Source organism: Oncorhynchus mykiss, chromosome 11, assembly GCF_013265735.2.
Source record: "Oncorhynchus mykiss isolate Arlee chromosome 11, USDA_OmykA_1.1, whole genome shotgun sequence".
Lineage (NCBI taxonomy): Eukaryota > Metazoa > Chordata > Actinopteri > Salmoniformes > Salmonidae > Oncorhynchus > Oncorhynchus mykiss.
This window is the reverse complement of record NC_048575.1, coordinates 3226015-3253484: the sequence shown is the minus strand read 5'-3', so window position 1 is coordinate 3253484 and position 27470 is coordinate 3226015. Positions and strand designations below refer to the sequence as shown.

At 46.9% G+C, this 27470-nt stretch overlaps 1 protein-coding gene and 1 long non-coding RNA gene across 3 annotated transcripts in view; one reads left to right on the top strand and one right to left on the bottom strand.

Annotated features, from left to right (window-relative positions):
• The window catches only part of LOC110535171 (divergent protein kinase domain 2A), a 98414-nt gene extending 82096 nt beyond the window's left edge, over positions 1-16318 (top strand). For both annotated transcript variants that reach the window (XM_036934663.1, XM_036934662.1), the window contains exon 4: positions 11116-16318. In XM_036934663.1, coding sequence (XP_036790558.1) covers positions 11116-11453 — 338 coding nt within the window. In that variant the 3' untranslated portion in view covers positions 11454-16318. The remainder of the gene's footprint in view (positions 1-11115) is intronic.
• LOC118937290 lies at positions 4094-5659 on the bottom strand. The gene is made up of 3 exons (XR_005034533.1): positions 5624-5659; positions 4939-5547; positions 4094-4871 (listed from the first exon to the last, which is right to left on the bottom strand). It is a non-coding gene; the product is annotated as an uncharacterized LOC118937290 (long non-coding RNA).
• Positions 16319-27470: the final 11152 nt, after the last annotated feature.

The window sequence follows — 27470 nt, the reverse complement described above, 5'->3', positions numbered from 1 at the left end:
TATATCCAAAATAACGCGACAAACAAACGGAGGTATGTTCAGAAATCCACAGGAAAGAGCGGTCACGACAACGCAGACAAATTCCAAATAATATCCGTAATGTCCACAGAAACATGTCAAACGTTTTTTTATAATCAATCCTCAGGTTGTTTTTAAAATATATAATCGATAATATATCAACTGCAAATGTCTTTCACAGTAGGAGAGGGAAAAGCAATACCTATCCAAACTCTGTTGCGCGAGCAAAACTCATGTGACCACTTGACGCGATGTTATCGTTCTGGCTCATTTTTCAAAATAAAAGCCTGAAACTATGTCTGAAGACTGTTGACACCTTGAGGAAGCGATAGGGAAAGGAATGTGGTTGATATCCCTTTAAATGGAGCAAACGGAGGCTATGGAACATGAAGTTTTCAAAATAGAAGCCACTTCCTGTTTTGATTTTCCTCTGGGTTTCGCCTGCAATATCAGTTTTGTTATACTCACAGACAATATATTGACAGTTTTGGAAACTTTAGTGTTTTCTATCCAACACTAATAATAACATGCATATATTAGCAACTGAGACTGAGGAGCTGGCTGTTTACATTGGGCAGCTTTTCATCCAAGCTACTCAATACTGCCCCTGCAGCCATAAGAAGTTAACTAACCTCCAAACGAGCTTCAATGCCATACAACTCTCCTTCCGTGGCCTCCAACTGCTCTTAAACACTAGTAAAACCAAATGCATGCTTGGTATTTGTAGTTGTCCACATATTCTAAGTCAGAATCGTCCAATCTAGAATTGGCTTCCTATTTCGCAAAAAGCCTCATTCACTCACGCCGCCAAACATACCCTCGTAAAACTGACTATCCTACCGATCCTCGACTTTGGTGACGTCATTTACAAAATAGCTTCCAGAAGTAGACATGCTCATGTTATTTATGTTTGAGTTGATAGTGCAGGTTCAGCTACACACAGTGGACTTCCTACTAGGGCACACTGCCTCAGTTCTAACAATACAACTCTGGCACATGATTCCAGTATACAATAACTGTGGAATCAGCAGAGGCATTCAGGGCAGTTAGAGGGACATAAATTAGGTTACTTACATTGTGTCTTCCAACACCCTCTGGTGTAATGTACATATGCTGAAGCATTATGACGACCCAGTGACACAATTTGTAGGTATTGACTGAGCTGGGCTTTGGGTCATTGATAAATGTGTCTTAACGCAGCCTTATAGTGCTGTGAAAGGATCCAAGAACACAAATTATTTGGGTGGATCCCATCCTCCTCATAAAAAAAATCTCTAGACCACCTTAAAGCAGGAAGTACCAGTGACTCGCTCAATACGGAAGTGGTCGGATGCCGCAGATGCTACGCTACAGGACTGTTTCGCTAGCACAGACTGGAATATGTTCATGTGATTCATCCAATGGCATTGAGGAGTACACCACCTCAGTCATCGGCTTCATTAAAAAAACATTGGCTAGTAACCGACAGGCCGCTGGGCTCGAATACCCGAGCCGACAAGGTGAAAAAAAATCTGTCACTATTCCCATATGTATTGTTGGGTCCTTCTCAGTCTGTCACTTAGCCGTGATGTTTGATACTTCTGAAACTTTAAATGTAATTATCCTCACCTTGGGCATGTGTATTTCTGGCTCAGTCTTAATCTGTCTTTGTCAAATAACTCTGAGCTGAAAGGGCCCATCTGCAAAAGGGGGCCGCAGATGGGACCCTAGCAAGCTGGCGGGGCATTGTGTGTGTGTGTGTGTGTGTGTGTGTGTGTGTGGGGGGATTTGTTGGTTGGTTGGTTTTTCGCAGATGGGACCTAAAGTCCCCACAAGGACAGTAAAACAAGGAGAATTAAACCTCCCCATGAGGACAAAGGCTATTTTAAGCTCAAGGGTTAGGGTTACAATTAGGTTGAGCGTAAGGGGTTGTGGTAAGGTTATGGTTGTGGTAAGGTTATGGTTGTGGTAAGGTTATGGTTGTGGTAAGGTTATGGTTATGGTAAGGGGTTGTGGTATGGTTGTGGTTATGGTAAGAGGTTGTGGTAAGGGGTTGTGGTAAGGTTATGGTTGTGGTAAGGGGTTGTGGTAAGGGGTTATGGTTGTGGTAAGGGGTTGTGGTAAGGTTATGGTTGTGGTAAGGGGTTATGGTTGTGGTAAGGGGTTGTGGTAAGGGGTTATGGTTGTGGTAAGGGGTTGTGGTAAGGGGTTGTGGTAAGGGGTTATGGTTGTGGTAAGGGGTTGTGGTAAGGGGTTATGGTAAGGTTATGGTTGTGGGAAGGGGTTGTGGTAAGGGGTTATGGTTGTGGTAAGGGGTTGTGGTAAGGGGTTGTGGTAAGGGTTGAGGTTAAGGAAAATAGGATTCTGAATGTAAATGTCATTCCCAACAAGGATAGAAGAACATACATAGTCGTCAGTAGCAGTGGGATTGAGTCATCCTGACAGTAGGACCACTGCATTAGGGTTGTGGTAAGGGGGAACATACATAGTCGTCAGTAGCAGTGGGATCGAGTCATCCTGACAGTAGGACCACTGCATTAGGGTTGTGGTAAGGGGGAACATACATAGTCGTCAGTAGCAGTGGGATTGAGTCATCCTGACAGTAGGACCACTGCATTAGGGTTGTGGTAAGGGGGAACATACATAGTCGTCAGTAGCAGTGGGATCGAGTCATCCTGACAGTAGGACCACTGCATTAGGGTTGTGGTAAGGGGGAACATACATAGTCGTCAGTAGCAGTGGGATTGAGTCATCCTGACAGTAGGACCACTGCATTAGGGTTGTGGTAAGGGGGAACATACATAGTCGTCAGTAGCAGTGGGATTGAGTCATCCTGACAGTAGGACCACTGCATTAGGGTTGTGGTAAGGGGGAACATACATAGTCGTCAGTAGCAGTGGGATTGAGTCATCCTGACAGTAGGACCACTGCATTAGGGTTGTGGTAAGGGGGAACATACATAGTCGTCAGTAGCAGTGGGATCGAGTCATCCTGACAGTAGGACCACTGCATTAGGGTTGTGGTAAGGGGGAACATACATAGTCGTCAGTAGCAGTGGGATTGAGTCATCCTGACAGTAGGACCACTGCATTAGGGTTGTGGTAAGGGGGAACATACATAGTCGTCAGTAGCAGTGGGATCGAGTCATCCTGACAGTAGGACCACTGCATTAGGGTTGTGGTAAGGGGGAACATACATAGTCGTCAGTAGCAGTGGGATTGAGTCATCCTGACAGTAGGACCACTGCATTAGAACAGCTGATCTCTGATTATATTTGAATCCTCAGGGATCATCGTCCTCTCCAACTATTGATCTCCAACTGCTTCATCATCATGAGATGTTTTTGACTCTATAAACCTCCCTAAACACAACGTTTTGTCCTCTATAAACCTGCCTAAACAGTGTTGTCCTCTATAAACCTGCCTAAACAGTGTTGTCCTCTATAAACCTGCCTAAGCAGTGTTGTCCCCTATCGACTCTATAAACCTGCCTAAACAGTGTTGTCCTCTATAAACCTGCCTAAACAGTGTTGTCCTCTATAAACCTGCCTAAACAGTGTTGTCCTCTATAAACCTGCCTAAACAGTGTTGTCCCCTATAAACCTGCCTAAGCAGTGTTGTCCCCTATCGACTCTATAAACCTGCCTAAACAGTGTTGTCCTCTATAAACCTGCCTAAACAGTGTTGTCCTCTATAAACCTGCCTAAACAGTGTTGTCCTCTATAAACCTGCCTAAACAGTGTTGTCCTCTATAAACCTGCCTAAACAGTGTTGTCCTCTATAAACCTGCCTAAACAGTGTTGTCCTCTATAAACCTGCCTAAACAGTGTTGTCCCCTATCGACTCTATAAACCTGCCTAAACAGTGTTGTCCTCTATAAACCTGCCTAAACAGTGTTGTCCCCTATAAACCTGCCTAAACAGTGTTGTCCCCTATCGACTCTATAAACCTGCCTAAACAGTGTTGTCCCCTATCGACTCTATAAACCTGCCTAAACAGTGTTATCCTCTATAAACCTGCCTAAACAGTGTTGTCCTCTATAAATCTGCCTAAACAGTGTTGTCCTCTATAAACCTGCCTAAACAGTGTTGTCCTCTATAAACCTGCCTAAACAGTGTTGTCCTCTATTATCCTGCCTAAACAGTGTTGTCCTCTATAAACCTGCCTAAACAGTGTTGTCCTCTATAAACCTGCCTAAACAGTGTTGTCCTCTATAAACCTGCCTAAACAGTGTTGTCCCCTATCGACTCTATAAACCTGCCTAAACAGTGTTGTCCTCTATAAACCTGCCTAAACAGTGTTGTCCCCTATAAACCTGCCTAAACAGTGTTGTCCCCTATCGACTCTATAAACCTGCCTAAACAGTGTTGTCCTCTATAAACCTGCCTAAACAGTGTTGTCCTCTATAAACCTGCCTAAACAGTGTTGTCCTCTATAAACCTGCCTAAACAGTGTTGTCCTCTATAAACCTGCCTAAACAGTGTTGTCCTCTATAAACCTGCCTAAACAGTGTTGTCCTCTATAAATCTGCCTAAACAGTGTTGTCCTCTATAAACCTGCCTAAACAGTGTTGTCCTCTATAAACCTGCCTAAACAGTGTTGTCCTCTATAAACCTGCCTAAACAGTGTTGTCCTCTATAAACCTGCCTAAACAGTGTTGTCCTCTATAAACCTGCCTAAACAGTGTTGTCCTCTATAAACCTGCCTAAACAGTGTTGTCCTCTATAAACCTGCCTAAACAGTGTTGTCCTCTATAAACCTGCCTAAACAGTGTTGTCCTCTATAAACCTGCCTAAACAGTGTTGTCCTCTATAAACCTGCCTAAACAGTGTTGTCCTCTATAAACCTGCCTAAACAGTGTTGTCCTCTATAAACCTGCCTAAACAGTGTTGTACTCTATAAACCTGCCTAAACAGTGTTGTCCCCTATCGACTCTATAAACCTGCCTAAACAGTGTTGTCCTCTATAAACCTGCCTAAACAGTGTTGTCCTCTATAAACCTGCCTAAACAGTGTTGTCCTCTATAAACCTGCCTAAACAGTGTTGTCCTCTATAAACCTGCCTAAACAGTGTTGTCCTCTATAAACCTGCCTAAACAGTGTTGTCCTCTATAAACCTGCCTAAACAGTGTTGTCCTCTATAAACCTGCCTAAACAGTGTTGTCCTCTATAAACCTGCCTAAACAGTGTTGTCCTCTATAAATCTGCCTAAACAGTGTTGTCCTCTATAAACCTGCCTAAACAGTGTTGTCCTCTATAAACCTGCCTAAACAGTGTTGTCCTCTATAAACCTGCCTAAACAGTGTTGTCCTCTATAAACCTGCCTAAACAGTGTTGTCCTCTATAAATCTGCCTAAACAGTGTTGTCCTCTATAAACCTGCCTAAACAGTGTTGTCCTCTATAAACCTGCCTAAACAGTGTTGTCCTCTATAAACCTGCCTAAACAGTGTTGTCCTCTATAAACCTGCCTAAACAGTGTTGTCCTCTATAAACCTGCCTAAACAGTGTTGTCCTCTATAAACCTGCCTAAACAGTGTTGTCCTCTATAAACCTGCCTAAACAGTGTTGTCCCCTATCGACTCTATAAACCTGCCTAAACAGTGTTGTCCCCTATCGACTCTATAAACCTGCCTAAACAGTGTTGTCCTCTATAAACCTGCCTAAACAGACAGTGAAATATAACAGTGTTGTCCTCTATAAACCTGCCTGAACAGACAGTGAAATATGACATGCTCTGAAGGAAAGTGTCCAAATGTTGGTTGGTTCCATAAAACAGGAAAGTGGTTGTTCTATTTCTGCCAGATTAAATGTTTTTAATGAGTTTGTTGACTGGTTGTAATGTATCCCAAATTCATTTCTATAATTGCTTCTGATGTCACCAGACACTTGCGGTAATCTCCTTCAGGGCCTCGTCGTGTAAGATTTTCCATGTTGATTATTTTCCTACGACACATCATGCCAATTTGAAAATGTATTTTAAAAATAGACCCCATCTAAGCAGCCATTTTGAGACACCCCCCTTCAAGCTGCCAGGATGGTCCCATGGTAGACCGGTGTTTGTTTCCCAGAGTCTAGATCAATTCCAGCTTATTGGAAGAGGATCTGATCCGAAACAATGATACGAATATTAAATTATACATTTACTGCTGTTGAAATGTACTAGACTCAAGCCCTCTTGTCACATTATTCCTAGTGATATCATATCCGTGTCTTTTAGTCCCTGGTTTCCGTTTTAGACGAGCGACCAGGAAGATTTTATTTCATTGTACATTTTGAGAAATGACCCAGTCATCCATATTCATTGGGTGTGTAAAGCCATCGAGGCCGTCCAACCCCCTGCATCGAGGAATAATTGGACCAAATGACGAGCCACATTTACTTGTCCTTAATTAAACAGCCTATAACGAATTACAAAAAAACACTATTCCTTTGTGTGTTTCAATGTGTAGGATATTCACAAACTTTATAGCCTGTTGTTTTATTGGTTTTTACTTTCCTAAAACGATAATTGTTCAGCTGTCAGAAATTTGAGAACTAAGTGTATCAGGACATTGCATGCATAGACCTATAGGCTTAGTCCACTGTATGATATTAATGTGTGTGTGTGTGTGTATGTGTGTGAAGCTTAGGCTTAGCCTTAGCCCCAGAGAGAGAGAGAGATACCAGCGGCTACGACACCGAAATGAATTTATTTTCAGTACAGAAGGAGGCTAATTCATACAGGAGGAGGCTAATTCATACAGGAGGAGGCTAATTCGTTAGTTTTCAATAAGAATATTTTCATATATATACACACACACACTGCTCAAAAAAATAAAGGGAACACTAAAATAACACATCCTAGATCTGAATGAATGAAATATTCTTATTAAATACTTTTTTCTTAACATAGTTGAATGTGCTGACAACAAAATCACACAAAAATGATCAATGGAAATCAAATTTATCAACCCATGGAGGTCTGGATTTGGAGTCACACTCAAAATTAAAGTGGAAAACCACACTACAGGCTGATCCAACTTTGATGTAATGTCCTTAAAACAAGTCAAAATGAGGCTCAGTAGTGTGTGTGGCCTCCACGTGCCTGTATGACCTCCCTACAACACCTGGGCATTCTCCTGATGAGGTGGCGGATGGTCTCCTCCCAGACCTGGACTAAAGCATCCGCCAACTCCTGGACAGTCTGTGGTGCAACGTGGCATTGGTGGATGGAGCGAGACATGATGTCCCAGATGTGCTCAATTGGATTCAGGTCTGGGGAACGGGTGGGCCAGTCCATAGCATCAATGCCTTCCTCTTGCAGGAACTGCTGAAACACTCCAGCCACATGAGGTCTAGCATTGTCTTGCATTAGGAGGAACCCAGGGCCAACCGCACCAGCATATGGTCTCACAAGGGGTCTGAGGATCTCATCTCGGAACCCAATGGCATTCAGGCTACCTCTGGCGAGCACATGGAGGGCTGTGCGGCCCCCCCAAATAAATGCCACCCCACACCATGACTGACCCACCACCAAACCGGTCATGCTGGAGGATGTTGCAGGCAGCAGAACGTTCTCCACGGCGTCTCCAGACTCTGTCACGTCTGTCATGTGCTCAGTGTGAACCTGCTTTCATCTGTGAAGAGCACAGGGCGCCAGTGGCGAATTTGCCAATCTTGGTGTTCTCTGGCAAATGCCAAACGTCCTGCACAGTGTTGGGCTGTAAGTCAAATCAAATCAAATTTATTTATATAGCCCTTCGTACATCAGCTGATATCTCAAAGTGCTGTACAGAAACCCAGTCTAAAACCCCAAACAGCAAGCAATGCAGGTGTAGAAGCACGGTGGCTAGGAAAAACTCCCTAGAAAGGCCAAAACCTAGGAAGAAACCTAGAGGAACCAGGCTATGTGGGGTGGCCAGTCCTCTTCTGGCTGTGCCGGGTGGAGATTATAACAAAACATGGTCAAGATGTTCAAATGTTCATAAATGACCAGCATGGTCGAATAATAATAAGGCAGAACAGTTGAAACTGGAGCAGCAGCACAGTCAGGTGGACTGGGGACAGCAATGAGTCATCATGTTAGGTATTCCTGGGGCATGGTCCTAGGGCTCAGGTCCTCCGAGAGAGAGAAAGAAAGAGAATTAGAGAGAGCATATGTGGGATGGCCAATCCTCTTCTGGCTGTGCCGGGTGGCGATTATAACAGAACATGGCCAAGATGTTCAAATGTTCATAAATTACCAGCATGGTTGAATAATAATAAGGCAGAACAGTTGAAACTGGAGCAGCAGCACAGCCAGGTGGACTGGGGACAGCAAGGAGTCATCATGTCAGGTAGTCCTGGGGCATGGTCCTAGGGCTCAGGTCCTCCGAGAGAGAGAAAGAGAGAAGGAGAGAATTAGAGAACACACACTTAGATTCACACAGGACACCGAATAGGACAGGAGAAGTACTCCAGATATAACAAACTGACCCTAGCCCCCCGACACATAAACTACTGCAGCATAAATACTGGAGGCTGAGACAGGAGGGGTCAGGAGACACTGTGGCCCATTCCGAGGACACCCCCGGACAGGGCCAAACAGGAAGGATATAACCCCACCCACTTTGCCAAAGCACAGCCCCCACACCACTAGAGGGATATCTTCAACCACCAACTTACCATCCTGAGACAAGGCTGAGTATAGCCCACAAAGTGTAAGTGTTCCCTTTATTTTTTGAGCAGTGTATATATAAGCATCATATTGTTAGAAATAACTCTGGTAGAGCTGAAACATTCTTCCTCACCTCAAGTTCAGCTGCTGGAGCGCCGGTGCGTGCTGCCTTCATACCATAGACCTGCAGTAAAATAGGTTAATAGCCACAACACACCAAACCTTCACAAAAATGTAGAAACTTCATTAACGTAATATCAACAGTATTTTATATCAAACACAACATTACAGTTGGAATGTAATTTGGCCAATGAAAATGGTTAAACAGAATGAAACAAAACACTTCCGAACTGGTTTAAACCTTGACAGAAGTTTTGAACAGGCTATATTGCAGAAATGACCGAGTGCCTACTGTACCCAACGAATGACAGCGATGGGCTAATGATATAGATTTTTTACAACAGGCTTACTTATAACCTATCTTCAACTACATACGGAGTAATTAAAAAGACAGATATCAATAATAATGAAATACGAGAGGGGGAAAAAAATGCATCCTACCTGAATAGCGGGTTGCACAGTAGCCTGCGTTCTTCTCATCTTTGTCCACTACTCTTAACTCTTCGATACAAAGGACGTTCCCGTAGCAGGACTAGAGACTAACATTTCCCCCTGGTGCCACTAAGTTTTTCTGTTTGTGGCCCCATGATGTGGCGTCACGAACAATACCAACATTAAAAGTGGCTGAGCTACGGAGGTAAAGTGGCTGAGCTACGGTGGTAAAGTGGCTGAGTGGCTGAGCTACGGAGGTAAAGTGGCTGAGCTACGGTGGTAAAGTGGCTGAGCTACGGTGGTAAAGTGGCTGAGCTACGGTGGTAAAGTGGCTGAGCTACGGTGGTAAAGTGGCTGAGCTACGGTGGTAAAGTGGCTGAGCTACGGAGGTAAAGTGGCTGAGCTACGGAGGTAAAGTGGCTGAGCTACGGAGGTAAAGTGGCTGAGCTACGGAGGTAAAGTGGCTGAGCTACGGAGGTAAAGTGGCTGAGCTACGGAGGTAAAGTGGCTGAGCTACGGAGGTAAAGTGGCTGAGCTACGGAGGTAAAGTGGCTGAGCTACGGAGGTAAAGTGGCTGAGTGGCTGAGCTACGGAGGTAAAGTGGCTGAGCTACGGAGGTAAAGTGGCTGAGCTACGGAGGTAAAGTGGCTGAGCTACGGAGGTAAAGTGGCTGAGCTACGGAGGTAAAGTGGCTGAGCTACGGAGGTAAAGTGGCTGAGCTACGGAGGTAAAGTGGCTGAGCTACGGAGGTAAAGTGGCTGAGCTACGGAGGTAAAGTGGCTGAGCTACGGAGGTAAAGTGGCTGAGCTACGGAGGTAAAGTGGCTGAGCTACGGAGGTAAAGTGGCTGAGCTACGGAGGTAAAGTGGCTGAGCTACGGAGGTAAAGTGGCTGAGCTACGGAGGTAAAGTGGCTGAGCTACGGTGGTAAAGTGGCTGAGCTACGGAGGTAAAGTGGCCGAGCTACGGAGGTAAAGTGGCCGAGCTACGGAGGTAAAGTGGCTGAGCTACGGAGGTAAAGTGGCTGAGCTACGGTGGTAAAGTGGCTGAGCTACAGAGGTAAAGTGGCTGAGTGGCTGAGCTACGGAGGTAAAGTGGCTGAGCTACGGTGGTAAAGTGGCTGAGCTACGGAGGTAAAGTGGCTGAGCTACGGAGGTAAAGTGGCTGAGCTACGGAGGTAAAGTGGCTGAGCTACGGAGGTAAAGTGGCTGAGCTACGGAGGTAAAGTGGCTGAGCTACGGAGGTAAAGTGGCTGAGCTACGGAGGTAAAGTGGCTGAGCTACGGAGGTAAAGTGGCTGAGCTACGGAGGTAAAGTGGCTGAGCTACGGAGGTAAAGTGGCTGAGCTACGGAGGTAAAGTGGCTGAGCTACGGAGGTAAAGTGGCTGTGCTACGGAGGTAAAGTGGCTGAGCTACGGAGGTAAAGTGGCTGAGCTACGGAGGTAAAGTGGCTGAGCTACGGAGGTAAAGTGGCTGAGCTACGGAGGTAAAGTGGCTGAGCTACGGAGGTAAAGTGGCTGAGCTACGGAGGTAAAGTGGCTGAGCTACGGTGGTAAAGTTCTCCGTCTTCTCTACGACCCTTACGGGACTCGTCTTAAGGGAACCCATACACTTTATTATACAGTATATCCTGGATATAGGACAGACACTTTAAAAACATATTCCTTTTTTTGCTCAAGGGCACATCAACAGATTTTTTTTTTTACCTAGTCGGCTGGGGATTTGAACCAGTGACTTTTCAGTTACTGGCCCAATGCTCTTAACCGCTAGGTCTAGGCTACCTACCGCCCTATAGTTCTCTCTCTCTCTCTCTCAACCTGCTGTCTCATCTCTCTCTCCAGATAAACCAGAGAACTATGATGGGGTACCTGTCTGTGGTCTTACCTGTCTGTTTCCCTGTCTCACATCTCTCTCTCTCTCTCTCTCTCTCTCCAGATAAACCAGAGAACTATGACGTGTGGTACGAGAGTCGCTTCGAGGACTGTGACAAGGAAGCCTGCCTGTCCTTCTCCAAGGAGTCTCTGTGTAACCGCGTCACCGTGGACCACAACTACTACGCTGTGTGTCAGAACCTGCTGTCGCGTTACGCCACGTGGCGAGGGACCACCGGCGGCCTGCTCCACGACCCCCCCGCCCACATAGCCAAAGACGGCCAGCTGGAAGCGCTGTTGGACGAGTGTACCAACCCTAAAAAACGCTATGGACGCTTCACGGCCGCCAAGGAGCTGAGAGACTACCTCACCCAGCTAGTGGCCTCCGCCTCGGCGAGGTAATGACCAGAGCTGGCGGTTAGCGGTGGCCGGCATCTCAGCCGCACGGTGGTTCGGGGTTAGGTGAGGGTTTGATCTCCCCCTCTGACCTTGTCCCCGGGAACTTGACCACGACCTTTGAACCTTGACACTCCTCCTCGTCTCACTTCAAGCCCAGGAGATCGCCACCCCGCTGGTCACATGGCAGCAGCTTTGATCGGTCCTCTCGTCTCCTGGTGTCAACCAACCAGTGCAGCTTCAGAGGAGATGTTTAAAACGGAACTGACTGTGGTAGCTGGTTGGAGCTGAAGGACCAGGAGGAAGAGGATCAGCGAATAAGGAGAGCTTTAACCCGTGGTTAGGCTAACATAGACTGTACATGACTTCTCTCCTCCGCCCAGACCCTCTCTGTTTATCCATCAGGACTCTTGTGTTTGCTATCATTTTATCTTAACCATTCTTTCTTTCTGAAAACGTCCCTGTTGTCCTTTTTGGTTTGGGGTTGAACGAATCAGAACAGGAGCATGTTGACATTTCTGCTGTGGTGTGTATGTTCTGTTCAGGAGGACGGTCACTAGCTCATCTCTGCTATTGTCCCACACGGAGATCTGAGCACAGCACCGCAGGTTAACAGAGGAAGACAAAGCCTTGGCTATAAAAGTCTTTACTTCCTGCTAGTCTAATTGATCACTTGATTTCCAGTTCACCTGAAGTCAGGCAATCAACATTTTTATATAGGGAGGGAGGAACAGGATAGTGATGCCAATGAGGACTGTGGTGGTGCAGAATCTGGTATTAGATGTTGTGTGTGTTTACCAAAGAGGCTATATGAAACACTGAACTACCCCCCAGTACCATGACACAACGCTGTTCTGATCCTGTATGACTGCCCAGAGGAACCTTCCCTCCATCTGTCTGGCAACACAATCTGCATAGGAACGATTGTATGAATCCAACTTAAGCCCAGGGTCAGAGTTAACCAAGCTCCCTTCTCTGTGTTAAATCAGAGCTAAGCCCAGGGTCAGAGTTAACCAAGCTCCCTTCTCTGTGTTAAATCAGAGCTAAGCCCAGGGTCAGAGTTAACCAAGCTCCCTTCTCTGTGTTAAATCAGAACCAAGCTCCCTTCTCTGTGTTGAATCAGAACCAAGCTCCCTTCTCTGTGTTAAATCAGAGCTAAGCCCAGGGTCAGAGTTAACCAAGCTCCCTTCTCTGTGTTGAATCAGAACTAAGCCCAGGGGCAGAGTTAACCAAGCTCCCTTCTCTGTATTGAATCAGAACTAGGCCCAGGGTCAGAGTTAACCAAGCTCCCTTCTCTGTATTGAATCAGAACTAGGCCCAGGGTCAGAGTTAACCAAGCTCCCTTCTCTGTGTTGAATCAGAACCAAGCCCAGGGTCAGAGTTAACCAAGCTCCCTTCTCTGTGTTAAATCAGAACCAAGCTCCCTTCTCTGTGTTGAATCAGAACCAAGCTCCCTTCTCTGTGTTAAATCAGAGCTAAGCCCAGGGTCAGAGTTAACCAAGCTCACTTCTTTGTGTTAAATCAGAACTAAGCCCAGGGTCAGAGTTAACCAAGCTCCCTTCTCTGTGTTAAATCAGAGCTAAGCCCAGGGTCAGAGTTAACCAAGCTCCCTTCTCTGTGTTAAATCAGAGCTAAGCCTAGGGTCAGAGTTAACCAAGCTCCCTTCTCTGTGTTGAATCAGAGCTAAGCCCAGGGTCAGAGTTAACCAAGCTCCCTTCTCTGTGTTGAATCAGTGATTACTTCAAGAGATAATTAAAGGAAGGGTGGATGCATTTTCAAACAGACCCTAAGAATTGGGCCACAGTGTGAATATCGCATTGCCATTGCAGTGGAATGCAGTACCCACAGAGTCTGTAATTGATAAATGATTCCATGTCTGACTGTTTGAAAAAGGAATCTGTCTTGTTCTGTGCGTTTTATCTACTTCCTCAACAACCCAGATTTGGCTCCTCACATGTCGTAATTTCACAGAGTTTTGTGTTCATTATTAAACGTTGCCTCCTCACTGCTCAGCTTCACTTTGAGCCATACAGCTTTAAATGGCCTGTATGTTTTATCTCCAACAAATTAGCACATTTGGGTTGATTTTGCACTTGGTGGACCAATAAATTAAAGCCCAAGTAATCATAATGCACTGTATGTTCATTTGAATAGTGAGAAGTTTGTTGTAGCTCAGCGTCCTTTTGTCTCGGAGCTAGGGAACAGAAAAACAACGTCCTTTCTTCTCGGAGCTAGGGAACAGAAAAACAACGTCCTTTCTTCTCAGAGCTAGGGAACAGAAAAACAACGTCCTTTCTTCTCAGAGCTAGGGAACAGAAAAACAACGTCCTTTCTTCTCAGAGCTAGGGAACAGAAAAACAACGTCCTTTCTTCTCAGAGCTAGGGAACAGAAAAACAACGTCCTTTCTTCTCGGAGCTAGGGAACAGAAAAACAACGTCCTTTCTTCTCAGAGCTAGGGAACAGAAAAACAACGTCCTTTCTTCTCAGAGCTAGGGAACAGAAAAACAACGTCCTTTCTTCTCAGAGCTAGGGAACAGAAAAACAACGTCCTTTCCTCTGAGCTAGGGAACAGAAAAACAACGTCCTTTCTTCTCAGAGCTAGGGAATAGAAAAACAACGTCCTTTCTTCTCAGAGCTAGGGAATAGAAAAACAACGTCCTTTCTTCTCAGAGCTAGGGAACAGAAAAACAACGTCCTTTCTTCTCAGAGCTAGGGAACAGAAAAACAACGTCCTTTCTTCTCAGAGCTAGGGAACAGAAAAACAACGTCCTTTCTTCTCAGAGCTAGGGAACAGAAAAACAACGTCCTTTCTTCTCAGAGCTAGGGAACAGAAAAACAACGTCCTTTCTTCTCAGAGCTAGGGAACAGAAAAACAACGTCCTTTCTTCTCAGAGCTAGGGAACAGAAAAACAACGTCCTTTCCTCTGAGCTAGGGAACAGAAAAACAACGTCCTTTCTTCTCAGAGCTAGGGAACAGAAAAACAACGTCCTTTCTTCTCGGAGCTAGGGAACAGAGAAACAACGTCCTTTCTTCTCAGAGCTAGGGAACAGAAAAACAACGTCCTTTCTTCTCAGAGTTAGGGAACAGAAAAACAACGTCCTTTCCTCTGAGCTAGGGAACAGAAAAACAACGTCCTTTCTTCTCAGAGCTAGGGAACAGAAAAACAACGTCCTTTCTTCTCAGAGCTAGGGAATAGAAAAACAACGTCCTTTCTTCTCGGAGCTAGGGAACAGAAAAACAACGTCCTTTCTTCTCAGAGCTAGGGAACAGAAAAACAACGTCCTTTCTTCTCAGAGCTAGGGAACAGAAAAACAACGTCCTTTCTTCTCAGAGTTAGGGAACAGAAAAACAACGTCCTTTCTTCTCGGAGCTAGGGAACAGAAAAACAACGTCCTTTCTTCTCAGAGCTAGGGAACAGAAAAACAACGTCCTTTCTTCTCGGAGCTAGGGAACAGAAAAACAACGTCCTTTCTTCTCAGAGCTAGGGAACAGAAAAACAACGTCCTTTCCTCTGAGCTAGGGAACAGAAAAACAACGTCCTTTCTTCTCAGAGCTAGGGAACAGAGAAACAACGTCCTTTCTTCTCAGAGCTAGGGAACAGAAAAACAACGTCCTTTCTTCTCAGAGTTAGGGAACAGAAAAACAACGTCCTTTCTTCTCGGAGCTAGGGAACAGAAAAACAACGTCCTTTCTTCTCAGAGCTAGGGAACAGAAAAACAACGTCCTTTCCTCTGAGCTAGGGAACAGAAAAACAACGTCCTTTCTTCTCAGAGCTAGGGAACAGAAAAACAACGTCCTTTCTTCTCAGAGCTAGGGAACAGAAAATCAACGTCCTTTCTTCTCAGAGCTAGGGAACAGAAAAACAACGTCCTTTCTTCTCAGAGCTAGGGAACAGAAAAACAACGTCCTTTCTTCTCAGAGCTAGGGAACAGAAAAACAACGTCCTTTCTTCTCAGAGCTAGGGAACAGAATAACAACGTCCTTTCTTCTCAGAGCTAGGGAACAGAAAAACAACGTCCTTTCTTCTCAGAGCTAGGGAACAGAAAATCAATATCCAACAGTCAGTGCTGTACACTACATTCTATATAGACAGTGGCACCCTATTCGCTATATAGTGCACAACTTTTGACCAAAGCCCTCTGGCTCTAAATAGGGAATAGGGTGCCATTTGAGAGGTCTATAAACACAATCAGATAGTAATTTACAGTCAATACAATCTACCATACAGTACATGTACGATTCCCTATAAAGTGCACTACTTTTGTAGCCTAGCTAAACCAGCCTGATTCCCTATATAGAGCACTACTTTATTAGTAAAAATTCCCTCTGTATAGGGAATCAGGCTGGTTTAGCTAGGCTACTAAAGGAGTACTCTATATAGGGAATCAGGCTGGTTTAGCTAGGCTACTAAAGGAGTGCTCTGTATAGGGAATCAGGCTGGTTTAGCTAGGCTACTAAAGGAGTGCTCTGTATAGGGAATCAGGCTGGTTTAGCTAGGCTACTAAAGGAGTGCTCTGTATAGGGAATCAGGCTGGTTTAGCTAGGCTACTAAAGGAGTGCTCTGTATAGGGAATCAGGCTGGTTTAGCTAGGCTACTAAAGAAGTGCACTATATAGGGAATAGGCTGCCATTTGGGACACACATTGTTTTGGAATGTTTCCCTGGCCTGGAGGATTGTGATTGGTTCGTTCTGTTGTTGGAGGAGGGATTTGTATGTGCGTAAATAACTGTCCGCTTTTGTACTGTAATTTTTCATTTGAGTATTTTATATCAGCAGTGTCTGATTTTACTGTGCCTTTCATTCAAAGGTTGTATTTACAACTTTTTAGTGGGTTTAAATATTAAAATATATGAATATATATATATATACTTACCTGGTGTGTTGTTGACTTTTCTGTCAATCGCTGACTCTCTGTCATTACTTTCGCTCAGGTTGTCACTACAGGTGTTTTCAGGTGTTTTTGACTGCAGGTTATGATTGGCCTAATTTTAGCCTTTTCAAAACACATTTATTTATTTCCATCACTCACTCTTATGCCTGACTGAGCGCATCCCGATAGTCCTTTTTCTGTGCCTCCATCGTGTTTTGACTCTGTGTGTATCTGTAAGTGTGTGCTAGTTGTGTGTGGCTCAACTTTGTTAACACGCACCCGACCCTATCCCGCTGTTGCCCGCACCCTCCAGCAATTTCTAATAACCCATCCACAGCCACCAGACTATATGTGATGAAGTGAAATGTGTGGCCCGCACCCGACCCTAACCCGCTGTGTCCCGACCCTAACCCGCTGTGTCCCGACCCTAACCCGCTGTGTCCCGACCCTAACCCGCTGTGTCCCGACCCTAACCCGCTGTGTCCCGACCCTAACCCGCTGTGTCCCGCACACGGCCCTAACCCGCTGTGTTCCGCACCCGGCCCTAACCCGCTGTGGCCCGCACCCGACCCTAACCCGCTGTGTCCTGACCCTAACCCGCTGTGGCCCGCACCCGACCCGCTGTGGCCCGCACCCGACCCTAACCCGCTGTGTCCCGACCCTAACCCGCTGTGTCCCGCACACGGCCCTAACCCGCTGTGTCCCGCACCCGGCCCTAACCCGCTGTGGCCCACACCCGACCCTAACCCGCTGTGTCCCGACCCTAACCCGCTGTGTCCCGCACACGGCCCTAACCCGCTGTGTCCCGCACCCGGCCCTAACCCACTGTGGCCCGCACCCGGCCCTAACCCGCTGTGGCCCGCACCCGACCCTAACCCGCTGTATCCTGACCCTAACCCGCTGTGGCCCGCACCCGACCCGCTGTGGCCCGCACCCGACCCTAACCCGCTGTGTCCTGACCCTACCTCGCTGTGGCCCGCACCCGACCCTAACCCGCTGTGTCCTGACCCTAACCCGCTGTGGCCCGCACCCGACCCTAACCCGCTGTGGCCCGATCCTAACCCGCTGTGGCCCGCACCCGACCCTAGCCCGCTGTGGCCCGATCCTAACCCGCTGTGTCCCGCACACGGCCCTAACCCGCTGTGTCCCGCACCCGGCCCTAACCCGCTGTGGCCCGCACCCGGCCCTAACCTGCTGTGTCCCGCACCCGGCCCTAACCCGCTGTGGCCCACACCCGACCCTAACCCGCTGTGTCCCGACCCTAACCCGCTGTGTCCCGCACCCGGCCCTAACCCGCTGTGGCCCACACCCGGCCCTAACCCGCTGTGGCCCGCACCCGACCCTAACCCGCTGTATCCTGACCCTAACCCGCTGTGGCCCGCACCCGACCCGCTGTGGCCCGCACCCGACCCTAACCCGCTGTGTCCTGACCCTACCTCGCTGTGGCCCGCACCCGACCCTAACCCCCTGTGTCCTGACCCTAACCCGCTGTGGCCCGCACCCGACCCTAACCCGCTGTGGCCCGATCCTAACCCGCTGTGGCCCGCACCCGACCCTAGCCCGCTGTGGCCCGATCCTAACCCGCTGTGGCCCGCACCCGACCCTAACCCGCTGTGGCCCGACCCTAACCCGTTGTGCCCGCACCCGACCCTAACCCGCTAATAGAGAAAATGTTCCTGCTTATAATTTGACATTTTGTTTGGCTATTTGCAACTTGTCTATAATTAGATACGTGCCGCTTCTCTTCTGTCATTACATGTTGCCCTAGAAGAATAAATAAACCTTTGCTCACCTGAATAATGTCATAAATATGTAGAATGAATGCATACATTTAGTTGACATCGCTAAAGTTCTCTGTCATCTCTTCTTTTTTCACGGAGCAAAGACGTTTAGGGACCGGGGAGAAAATGCAATAATTTTCCAAATGACATCAGTTTGACCGGTTGTAAGGAAATAGAAAGCAGTGAAAACAACCCAACATGTTTCTGATAGATTTCAGGTCAGCTTGGATGCATATTTATGTGGTTGAAATACGATCAGCTGTTATGATGCTGATAAAGACAGGGACCGTCTGTAAAGGTGCTATCTTTATCAGCATCATAACAGCTGAGAGTATTTCAACCACAGTTAGGGACCGTCTGTAAAGGTGCTATCTTTATCAGCATCATATATGAATATATGAGAGTATTTCAACCACAGTTAGGGACCGTCTGTAAAGGTGATGTATTTTTTTAACTGCACATTCGCATTCTCTCAAGATGCTGAAAGAAATAAATCCTATTATTCCACTCCTGTTCCCGAGTTATAATGTTGCCTACATTTGGTGTATCCTTTTACTGCAAGAAATGCTTCATTCATGCAGGACTTAATACTAAGGATATGTGAGAGGTTATAGACCTACAGTCTGCAACATTTTAGTTTCCATTTAACCCATCTGAACAGGAGGCTACAGTTCCCTTGATGTGCCATAGGCCTATTTGTTTATTTAGCTGAAATAAAGGTTAAATAAAAAAAAATACAAAATGGAAGTCCCCATCTTGTGACTGTCTAATTCTTATAGCTTCTCACAATCATCACACACTACATAGCCAGCACTGCTATCATCCTCTAACTAATACACCACATAACATAGCCCAGCACTGCTATCATCCTCTAACTAATACACCACATAACATAGCCAGCACTGCTATCATCCTCTAACTAATACACCACATAACATAGCCCAGCACTGCTATCATCCTCTAACTAATACACCACATAACATAGCCAGCACTGCTATCATCCTCTAACTAATACACCACATAACATAGCCCAGCACTGCTATCATCCTCTAACTAATACACCACATAACATAGCCAGCACTGCTATCATCCTCTAACTAATACACCACATAACATAGCCCAGCACTGCTATCATCCTCTAACTAATACACCACATAACATAGCCCAGCACTGCTATCATCCTCTAACTACTACACCACATAACATAGCCAGGAGTGCTATCATTCTCTAACTACTACACCACATAACATAGCCAGGAGTGCTATCATCCTCTTACTACTACACCACATAACATAGCCAGGAGTGCTATCATTCTCTAACTACTACACCACATAACATAGCCAGGAGTGCTATCATCCTCTAACTACTACACCACATAACATAGCCAGGAGTGCTATCATCCTCTAACTACTACACCACATAACATAGCCAGGAGTGCTATCATCCTCTAACTACTACACCACATAACATAGCCAGCACTGCTATCATCCTCTAACTACTACACCACATAACATAGCCAGCACTGCTATCATCCTCTAACTACTACACCACATAACATAGCCCAGCACTGCTATCATCCTCTAACTACTACACCACATAACATAGCCAGGAGTGCTATCATCCTCTAACTACTACACCACATAACATAGCCAGGAGTGCTATCATCCTCTAACTACTACACCACATAACATAGCCAGGAGTGCTATCATCCTCTAACTACTACACCACATAACATAGCCAGGAGTGCTATCATCCTCTAACTACTACACCACATAACATAGCCAGGAGTGCTATCATCCTCTAACTACTACACCACATAGCCAGCACTGCTATCATCCTCTAACTACTACACCACATAACATAGCCAGGAGTGCTATCATCCTCTAACTACTACACCACATAACATAGCCAGCACTGCTATCATCCTCTAACTACTACACCACATAACATAGCCAGGAGTGCTATCATCCTCTAACTACTACACCACATAACATAGCCAGGAGTGCTATCATCCTCTAACTACTACACCACATAACATAGCCAGGAGTGCTATCATCCTCTAACTACTACACCACATAACATAGCCAGCACTGCTATCATCCTCTAACTACTACACCACATAACATAGCCAGGAGTGCTATCATCCTCTAACTACTACACCACATAACATAGCCAGGAGTGCTATCATCCTCTAACTACTACACCACATAACATAGCCAGGAGTGCTATCATCCTCTAACTACTACACCACATAACATAGCCAGGAGTGCTATCATCCTCTAACTACTACACCACATAACATAGCCAGCACTGCTATCATCCTCTAACTACTACACCACATAACATAGCCAGCACTGCTATCATCCTCTAACTACTACACCACATAACATAGCCAGGAGTGCTATCATCCTCTAACTACTACACCACATAACATAGCCAGGAGTGCTATCATCCTCTAACTACTACACCACATAACATAGCCAGCACTGCTATCATCCTCTAACTACTACACCACATAACATAGCCAGGAGTGCTATCATCCTCTAACTACTACACCACATAACATAGCCAGCACTGCTATCATCCTCTAACTACTACACCACATAACATAGCCAGCACTGCTATCATCCTCTAACTACTACACCACATAACATAGCCAGGAGTGCTATCATCCTCTAACTACTACACCACATAACATAGCCAGGAGTGCTATCATCCTCTAACTACTACACCACATAACATAGCCAGCACTGCTATCATCCTCTAACTACTACACCACATAACATAGCCAGGAGTGCTATCATCCTCTAACTACTACACCACATAACATAGCCAGCACTGCTATCATCCTCTAACTACTACACCACATAACATAGCCAGCACTGCTATCATCCTCTAACTACTACACCACATAACATAGCCAGGAGTGCTATCATCCTCTAACTACTACACCACATAACATAGCCAGGAGTGCTATCATCCTCTAACTACTACACCACATAACATAGCCAGCACTGCTATCATCCTCTAACTACTACACCACATAACATAGCCAGGAGTGCTATCATCCTCTAACTACTACACCACATAACATAGCCAGCACTGCTATCATCCTCTAACTACTACACCACATAACATAGCCAGCACTGCTATCATCCTCTAACTACTACACCACATAACATAGCCAGGAGTGCTATCATCCTCTAACTACTACACCACATAACATAGCCAGGAGTGCTATCATCCTCTAACTACTACACCACATAACATAGCCAGGAGTGCTCGTAGCTGTATATTTACACTACAGTGAAATGTGTTCAACAGTTTGGGGTCACTTAGAAATGAAAGAAAAGCACATTTTTTTTGTCCATTTAAAATAACATCAAATTGATCAGAAATACAGTGTAGACATTGTTAATGTTGTAAATGACTATTGTAGCTGGAAATGGCTGATTTTTTAATGGAATATCTACATAGGCGTACAGAGGCCCATTATCAGCAACCATCACCCCTGTGTTCCAACGGCACGTTGTGTTAGATAATCCAAGTTTATCATTTTAAAAGGCTAATTGATCATTAGAAAACCCTTTTGCAATTATGTTAGCACAGCTGACAACTGTTGTTCTGATTAAAGAAGCAATATAACTGGCCTTCTTTAGACTTTAGACTAGTTGTGTATCTGGGAGCATCAGCATTTGTGGGTTCGATTACAGGCTCAAAATGGCCAGAAACAAAGAACTTTCTTCTGAAACTTGTCAGTCTATTCTTGTTCTGAGAAATGAAGGCTGTTCCATGCGAGAAATTGCCAAGAAACTGAAGATCTCGTACAACGCTTTGTACTACTCCCTTCACAGAACAGCACAAACTGGCCCTAACCAGAATAGAAAGAGGAGTGGGAGGCCCCGGTGCACAACTGAGCAAGAGGACAAGAACATCAGTGTCTAGTTTGAGAAACAGACGCCTCGTCTTCAACTGGCAGCTTCATTAAATAGTACCAGCAAAACACCAGTCTCAACGTCAACAGTGAAGAGGCGACTCCGGGATGCTGGCCTTCTAGGCAGAGTTGCAAAGAAAAAGCCATATCTCAGACTGGCCAATAAAAATAAAAGATTGGGCAAAAGAAAACAGGAACTGCCAGGCTTTAGTGACTGACATCAATGCCTGGGGTGGAACAAACTACTGCCGTCAATGCCTGGGGGTAGAACTAAGTACTGCCATCAATGCCTGGGGTGGAACTAACTACTGACATCAAAGCCTGGGGTAGAACTAACTACTGACATCAAAGCCTGGGGTGGAACTAACTACTGACATCGAAGCCTGGGATGGAACTAACTAAGGACATCAATGCCTGGGGTGGAACGAACTACTGCCATCAATGCCTGGGGGTAGAACTAAGTACTGCCATCAATGCCTGGGGTGGAACTAACTACTGACATCAAAGTCTGGGGTGGAAATAACTACTGACATCAAAGCCTGGGGTGGAACTAACTACTGACATCAAAGCCTGGGGTGGAACTAACTACTGACATCAAAGCCTGGGGTAGAACTGACTACTGACATCAAAGCCTGGAGTGGAACTAACTACTGACATCAAAGCCTGGGGTAGAACTGACTACTGACATCAAAGCCTGGGGTGAAACTAGCTACTGACATCAAAGCCTGGGGTGGAACTAACTACTGACATCAAAGCCTGGGGTGGAACTAACTACTGACATCAAAGCCTGGGGTGGAACTAACTACTGACATCAAAGCCTGGGGTGGAACTAACTACTGACATCAAAGCCTGGGGTGGAACTAACTACTGACATCAATGCCTGGGGTGGAACTAACTACTGACATCAAAGCCTGGGGTGGAACTAACTACTCACATCAAAGCCTGAGGTGGAACTAACTACTGACATCAAAGCCTGGGGTGGAACTAACTACTGACATCAAAGCCTGGGGTGGAACTAACTACTGACATCAAAGTCTGGGGTGTAACTGCCAGCAGCTAAATTACATTCTCCATGACTGTAAGTATCTCTCCCTCTCTCATCTTCTTCCTCTTTGTAATTGTCCCTATTTCTTTGAAACACCCGGTTGCTCCCTACACTACTACACGAGTCTGTCGCTACCTACACTACTACACGAGTCTGTCGCTACCTACACTACTACACCGGTCTGCCGCTCCCTACACTACTACACGAGTCTGTCGCTCCCTACACTACTACACGAGTCTGTCCCTACCCACACTACTGCACGAGTCTGTCGCTACCTACACTACTACACGAGTCTGTCGCTACCTACACTACTACACGAGTCTGTCGCTACCTACACTACTACACGAGTCTGTCGCTACCTACACTACTACACGAGTCTGTCGTTACCTACACTACGGCACGAGTCTGTCGCTACCTACACTACTACACGAGTCTGTCGTTACCTACACTACTGCACGAGTCTGTCGCTACCTACACTACTACACGAGTCTGTCGCTACCTACACTACTACACCGGTCTGTCGCTCCCTACACTACTACACGAGTCTGTCGCTCCCTACACTACTACACGAGTCTGTCGCTACCCACACTACTGCACGAGTCTGTCGCTACCTACACTACTACACGAGTCTGTCGCTACCTACACTACTACACGAGTCTGTCGCTACCTACACTACTACACGAGTCTGTCGCTACCTACACTACTACACGAGTCTGTCGTTACCTACACTACTGCACGAGTCTGTCGCTACCTACACTACTACACGAGTCTGTCGCTACCTACACTACCACACGAGTCAGTCGCTCCCTACACTACTACACGAGTCTGTCGCTACCTACACTACCACACGAGTCTGTCGCTCCCTACACTACCACACGAGTCTGTCGCTCCCTACACTACTACACGAGTCTGTCGTTACCTACACTACTGAACGAGTCTGTCGCTACCTACACTACTGCACGAGTCTGTCGCTACCTACACTACTACACGAGTCTGTCGCTACCTACACTACTACACGAGTCTGTCGCTCCCTACACTACTACACGAGTCTGTCGCTCCCTACACTACTACACGAGTCTGTCGCTACCTACACTACCACACGAGTCTGTCGCTCCCTACACTACTACACGAGTCTGTCGCTACCTACACTACCACACGAGTCTGTCGCTCCCTACACTACCACACGAGTCTGTCGCTCCCTACACTACTACACGAGTCTGTCGTTACCTACACTACCGCACGAGTCTGTCGCTACCTACACTACTGCACGAGTCTGTCGCTACCTACACTACTACACGAGTCTGTCGCTACCTACACTACTACACGAGTCTGTCGCTCCCTACACTACTACACGAGTCTGTCGCTCCCTACACTACTACACGAGTCTGTCGCTACCTACACTACCACACGAGTCTGTCGCTCCCTACACTACTACACGAGTCTGTCGCTCCCTACACTACTACACGAGTCTGTCGTTACCTACACTACTGCACGAGTCTGTCGCTACCTACACTACTGCACGAGTCTGTCGCTACCTACACTACTACACGAGTCTGTCGCTACCTACACTACTACATGAGTCTGTCGCTCCCTACACTACTACACAAGTCTGTCGCTCCCTACACTACTACACGAGTCTGTTGCTACCTACACTACCACACGAGTCTGTCGCTCCCTACACTACTACACGAGTCTGTCGCTACCTACACTACCACACGAGTCTGTCGCTCCCTACACTACCACACGAGTCTGTCGCTCCCTACACTACTACACAAGTCTGTCGTTACCTACACTACTGCACGAGTCTGTCGCTCCCTACACTACTACACGAGTCTGTCGCTACCTACACTACCTCACGAGTCTGTCGCTACCTACACTACTGCACGAGTCTGTCACTACCTACACTACTACACGAGTCTGTCGCTACCTACACTACTACACGAGTCTGTCGCTACCTACACCACTACACGAGTCTGTCGCTACCTACACTACTACACGAGTCTGTCGCTCCCTACACTACTGCACGAGTCTGTCGCTACCTACACTACTACACGAGTCTGTCGCTACCTACACTACTACACGAGTCTGTATGTACCTACACTACTACGTGAGTCTGTCGCTACCTACACTACTACACGAGTCTGTCACTCCCTACACTACTACACGAGTCTGTCGCTCCCTACACTACTACACGAGTCTGTCGCTCCCTACACTACCTCACGAGTCTGTCGCTACCTACACTACCACACTTGTCTGTCGCTACCTACACTACTACACGAGTCTGTCGCTACCTACACTACTGCACGAGTCTGTCGCTACCTACACTACTACACGAGTCTGTCGCTACCTACACTACTACACGAGTCTGTCGCTCCCTACACTACTACACGAGTCTGTCGCTCCCTACACTACTACACGAGTCTGTCGCTACCTACACTACTACACGAGTCTGTCGCTACCTACACTACTACACGAGTCTGTCGCTACCTACACTACTACACGAGTCTGTCGCTACCTACACTACTACACGAGTCTGTCGCTACCTACACTACTACACGAGTCTGTCGCTACCTACACTACTACACGAGTCTGTCGCTACCTACACTACTGCACGAGTCTGTCGCTACCTACACTACTGCACGAGTCTGTCGCTACCTACACTACTGCACGAGTCTGTCGCTACCTACACTACTGCACGAGTCTGTCGCTACCTACACTACTACACGAGTCTGTCGCTACCTACACTACTGCACGAGTCTGTCACTACCTACACTACTACACGTACCTGTATTTTAGAAACACATATCTATGCTGGTTGTGAAAATACTTTCACTTTCATAATTATCAAGTAAAAAAATCCTGAGTTTTTTGGCTTTTTTTTTGAGTAGTTGTGTTCAGTATAGGATAATGAGAGGCTTATGTTGCATTCTGCAAGCCCAGCAGCGTCAACACGTGTGTCCGATATTAATGCAGCTGTCAGAGAAAGAGGATTCGCTGGCGGTTCAAAACAGATAGAGCTTTATGATTGTGCTTTCTGTCAAGTCATCTGACTGGCTATCAGCAGCAGACCATTTTAAATCCTCCCAGACTGCAGTTTATCAGCCGAGGTGTGAGGGAGGGAGGGAGGGAGGGGGGGGGGGCATTGTTAAGGGTTCTGCAACCCTATTATCTAAATCTCTACATGACTTTAACCTCGCCTGTCATATACCCGGGCCTGGCAAGGAGCAGATATCGTATTTAGGCCAACTGAGATGGGGAGAGAGAGAGAGAGAGAGTGAATAGAGCAAGAGGACAGAGAGAGCGAGGATAGTGAGAGCAAGGACAGAGAGAGAGAGAGCGAGGTGGGGGGATAGAGTGAGAGAGAGCCTCACTGTGTTCGTTTATAGCAGCCAAAGGGGTGAATAATGAGGGGGGGAAACCTAAAGAGCCTGGTTGAGGCTGTTACTCTTTCTGCTAGTTTGATGTCTATTTCAAGCTTCACCAGCCGCAGCAGAGAGAGACACCTTTAGATATGGATAAACCTGTATTTTTGTAGGGAAAATACATTTGGCCAGTGGTGTTGTGTTGCGCCCAGGACAGGACATAAATAACAGTGTGTGCAGGTAGGGAGCCACATGGCCTCTGGGAGCCACATGGCCTCTGGGAGCCACATGGCCTCTGGGAGCCACATGGCCTCTGGGAGCCACATGGCCCTGGTCTGGGGCCTCTCTGTGTTTAGCTGGAAGGAGAGCGAGATGATGTGTATCTCAAATGACACCCCATTCCCTACTTAGTGCACTCCTTCTGACCAGTACCCATGGGACTCAAAAGTAGTGCACTACTTCTCACCAGCAGGGCTCTAGTCAAAGAGAGAGAGGAGGGGTTGGAGAGAGGAGGGGTTGGAGAGAGGAGGGGTTGGGGTCGGAGAGAGGTGGGGTTGGGGGGGAGAGAGGAGTGGTTTGGGTCGGAGAGAGGAGGGGTTGGGGTCGGAGAGAGGTGGGGTCGAAGAGAGGAGGGGTCGGAGGGAGGAGAGGTTTGGGGTCGGAGAGTGGAGGGGGGAGAGGGAGGAAGGTTTGGGGTCGAAGAGAGGAGGGGTCGGAGGGAGGAGGGGTTGGGGTCGAGAGAGAGGTGGTGTCAGAGAGAGGAGGGGTTGGGGTCGGAGAGAGGTGCGGTCGGAGAGAGGAGGGGTCAGAGGGAGGAGGGGTAGGGGTCAGAGAGAGGACGGGTTGGGCCCGGAGAGAGGAGGGGTTGGGGCGATGGGGGTCAGGTTTGTGCTTAGGAGAAGTTGGAAAGCAGACAGCATCCTGCTGCAGAAAGACAAGGTCAACTGTTACCTAGCAACGCACAAACACACACACAACCACACACGCAGTCAACAGTAGCATAGCAACAGTAGCATAGCAACACACAC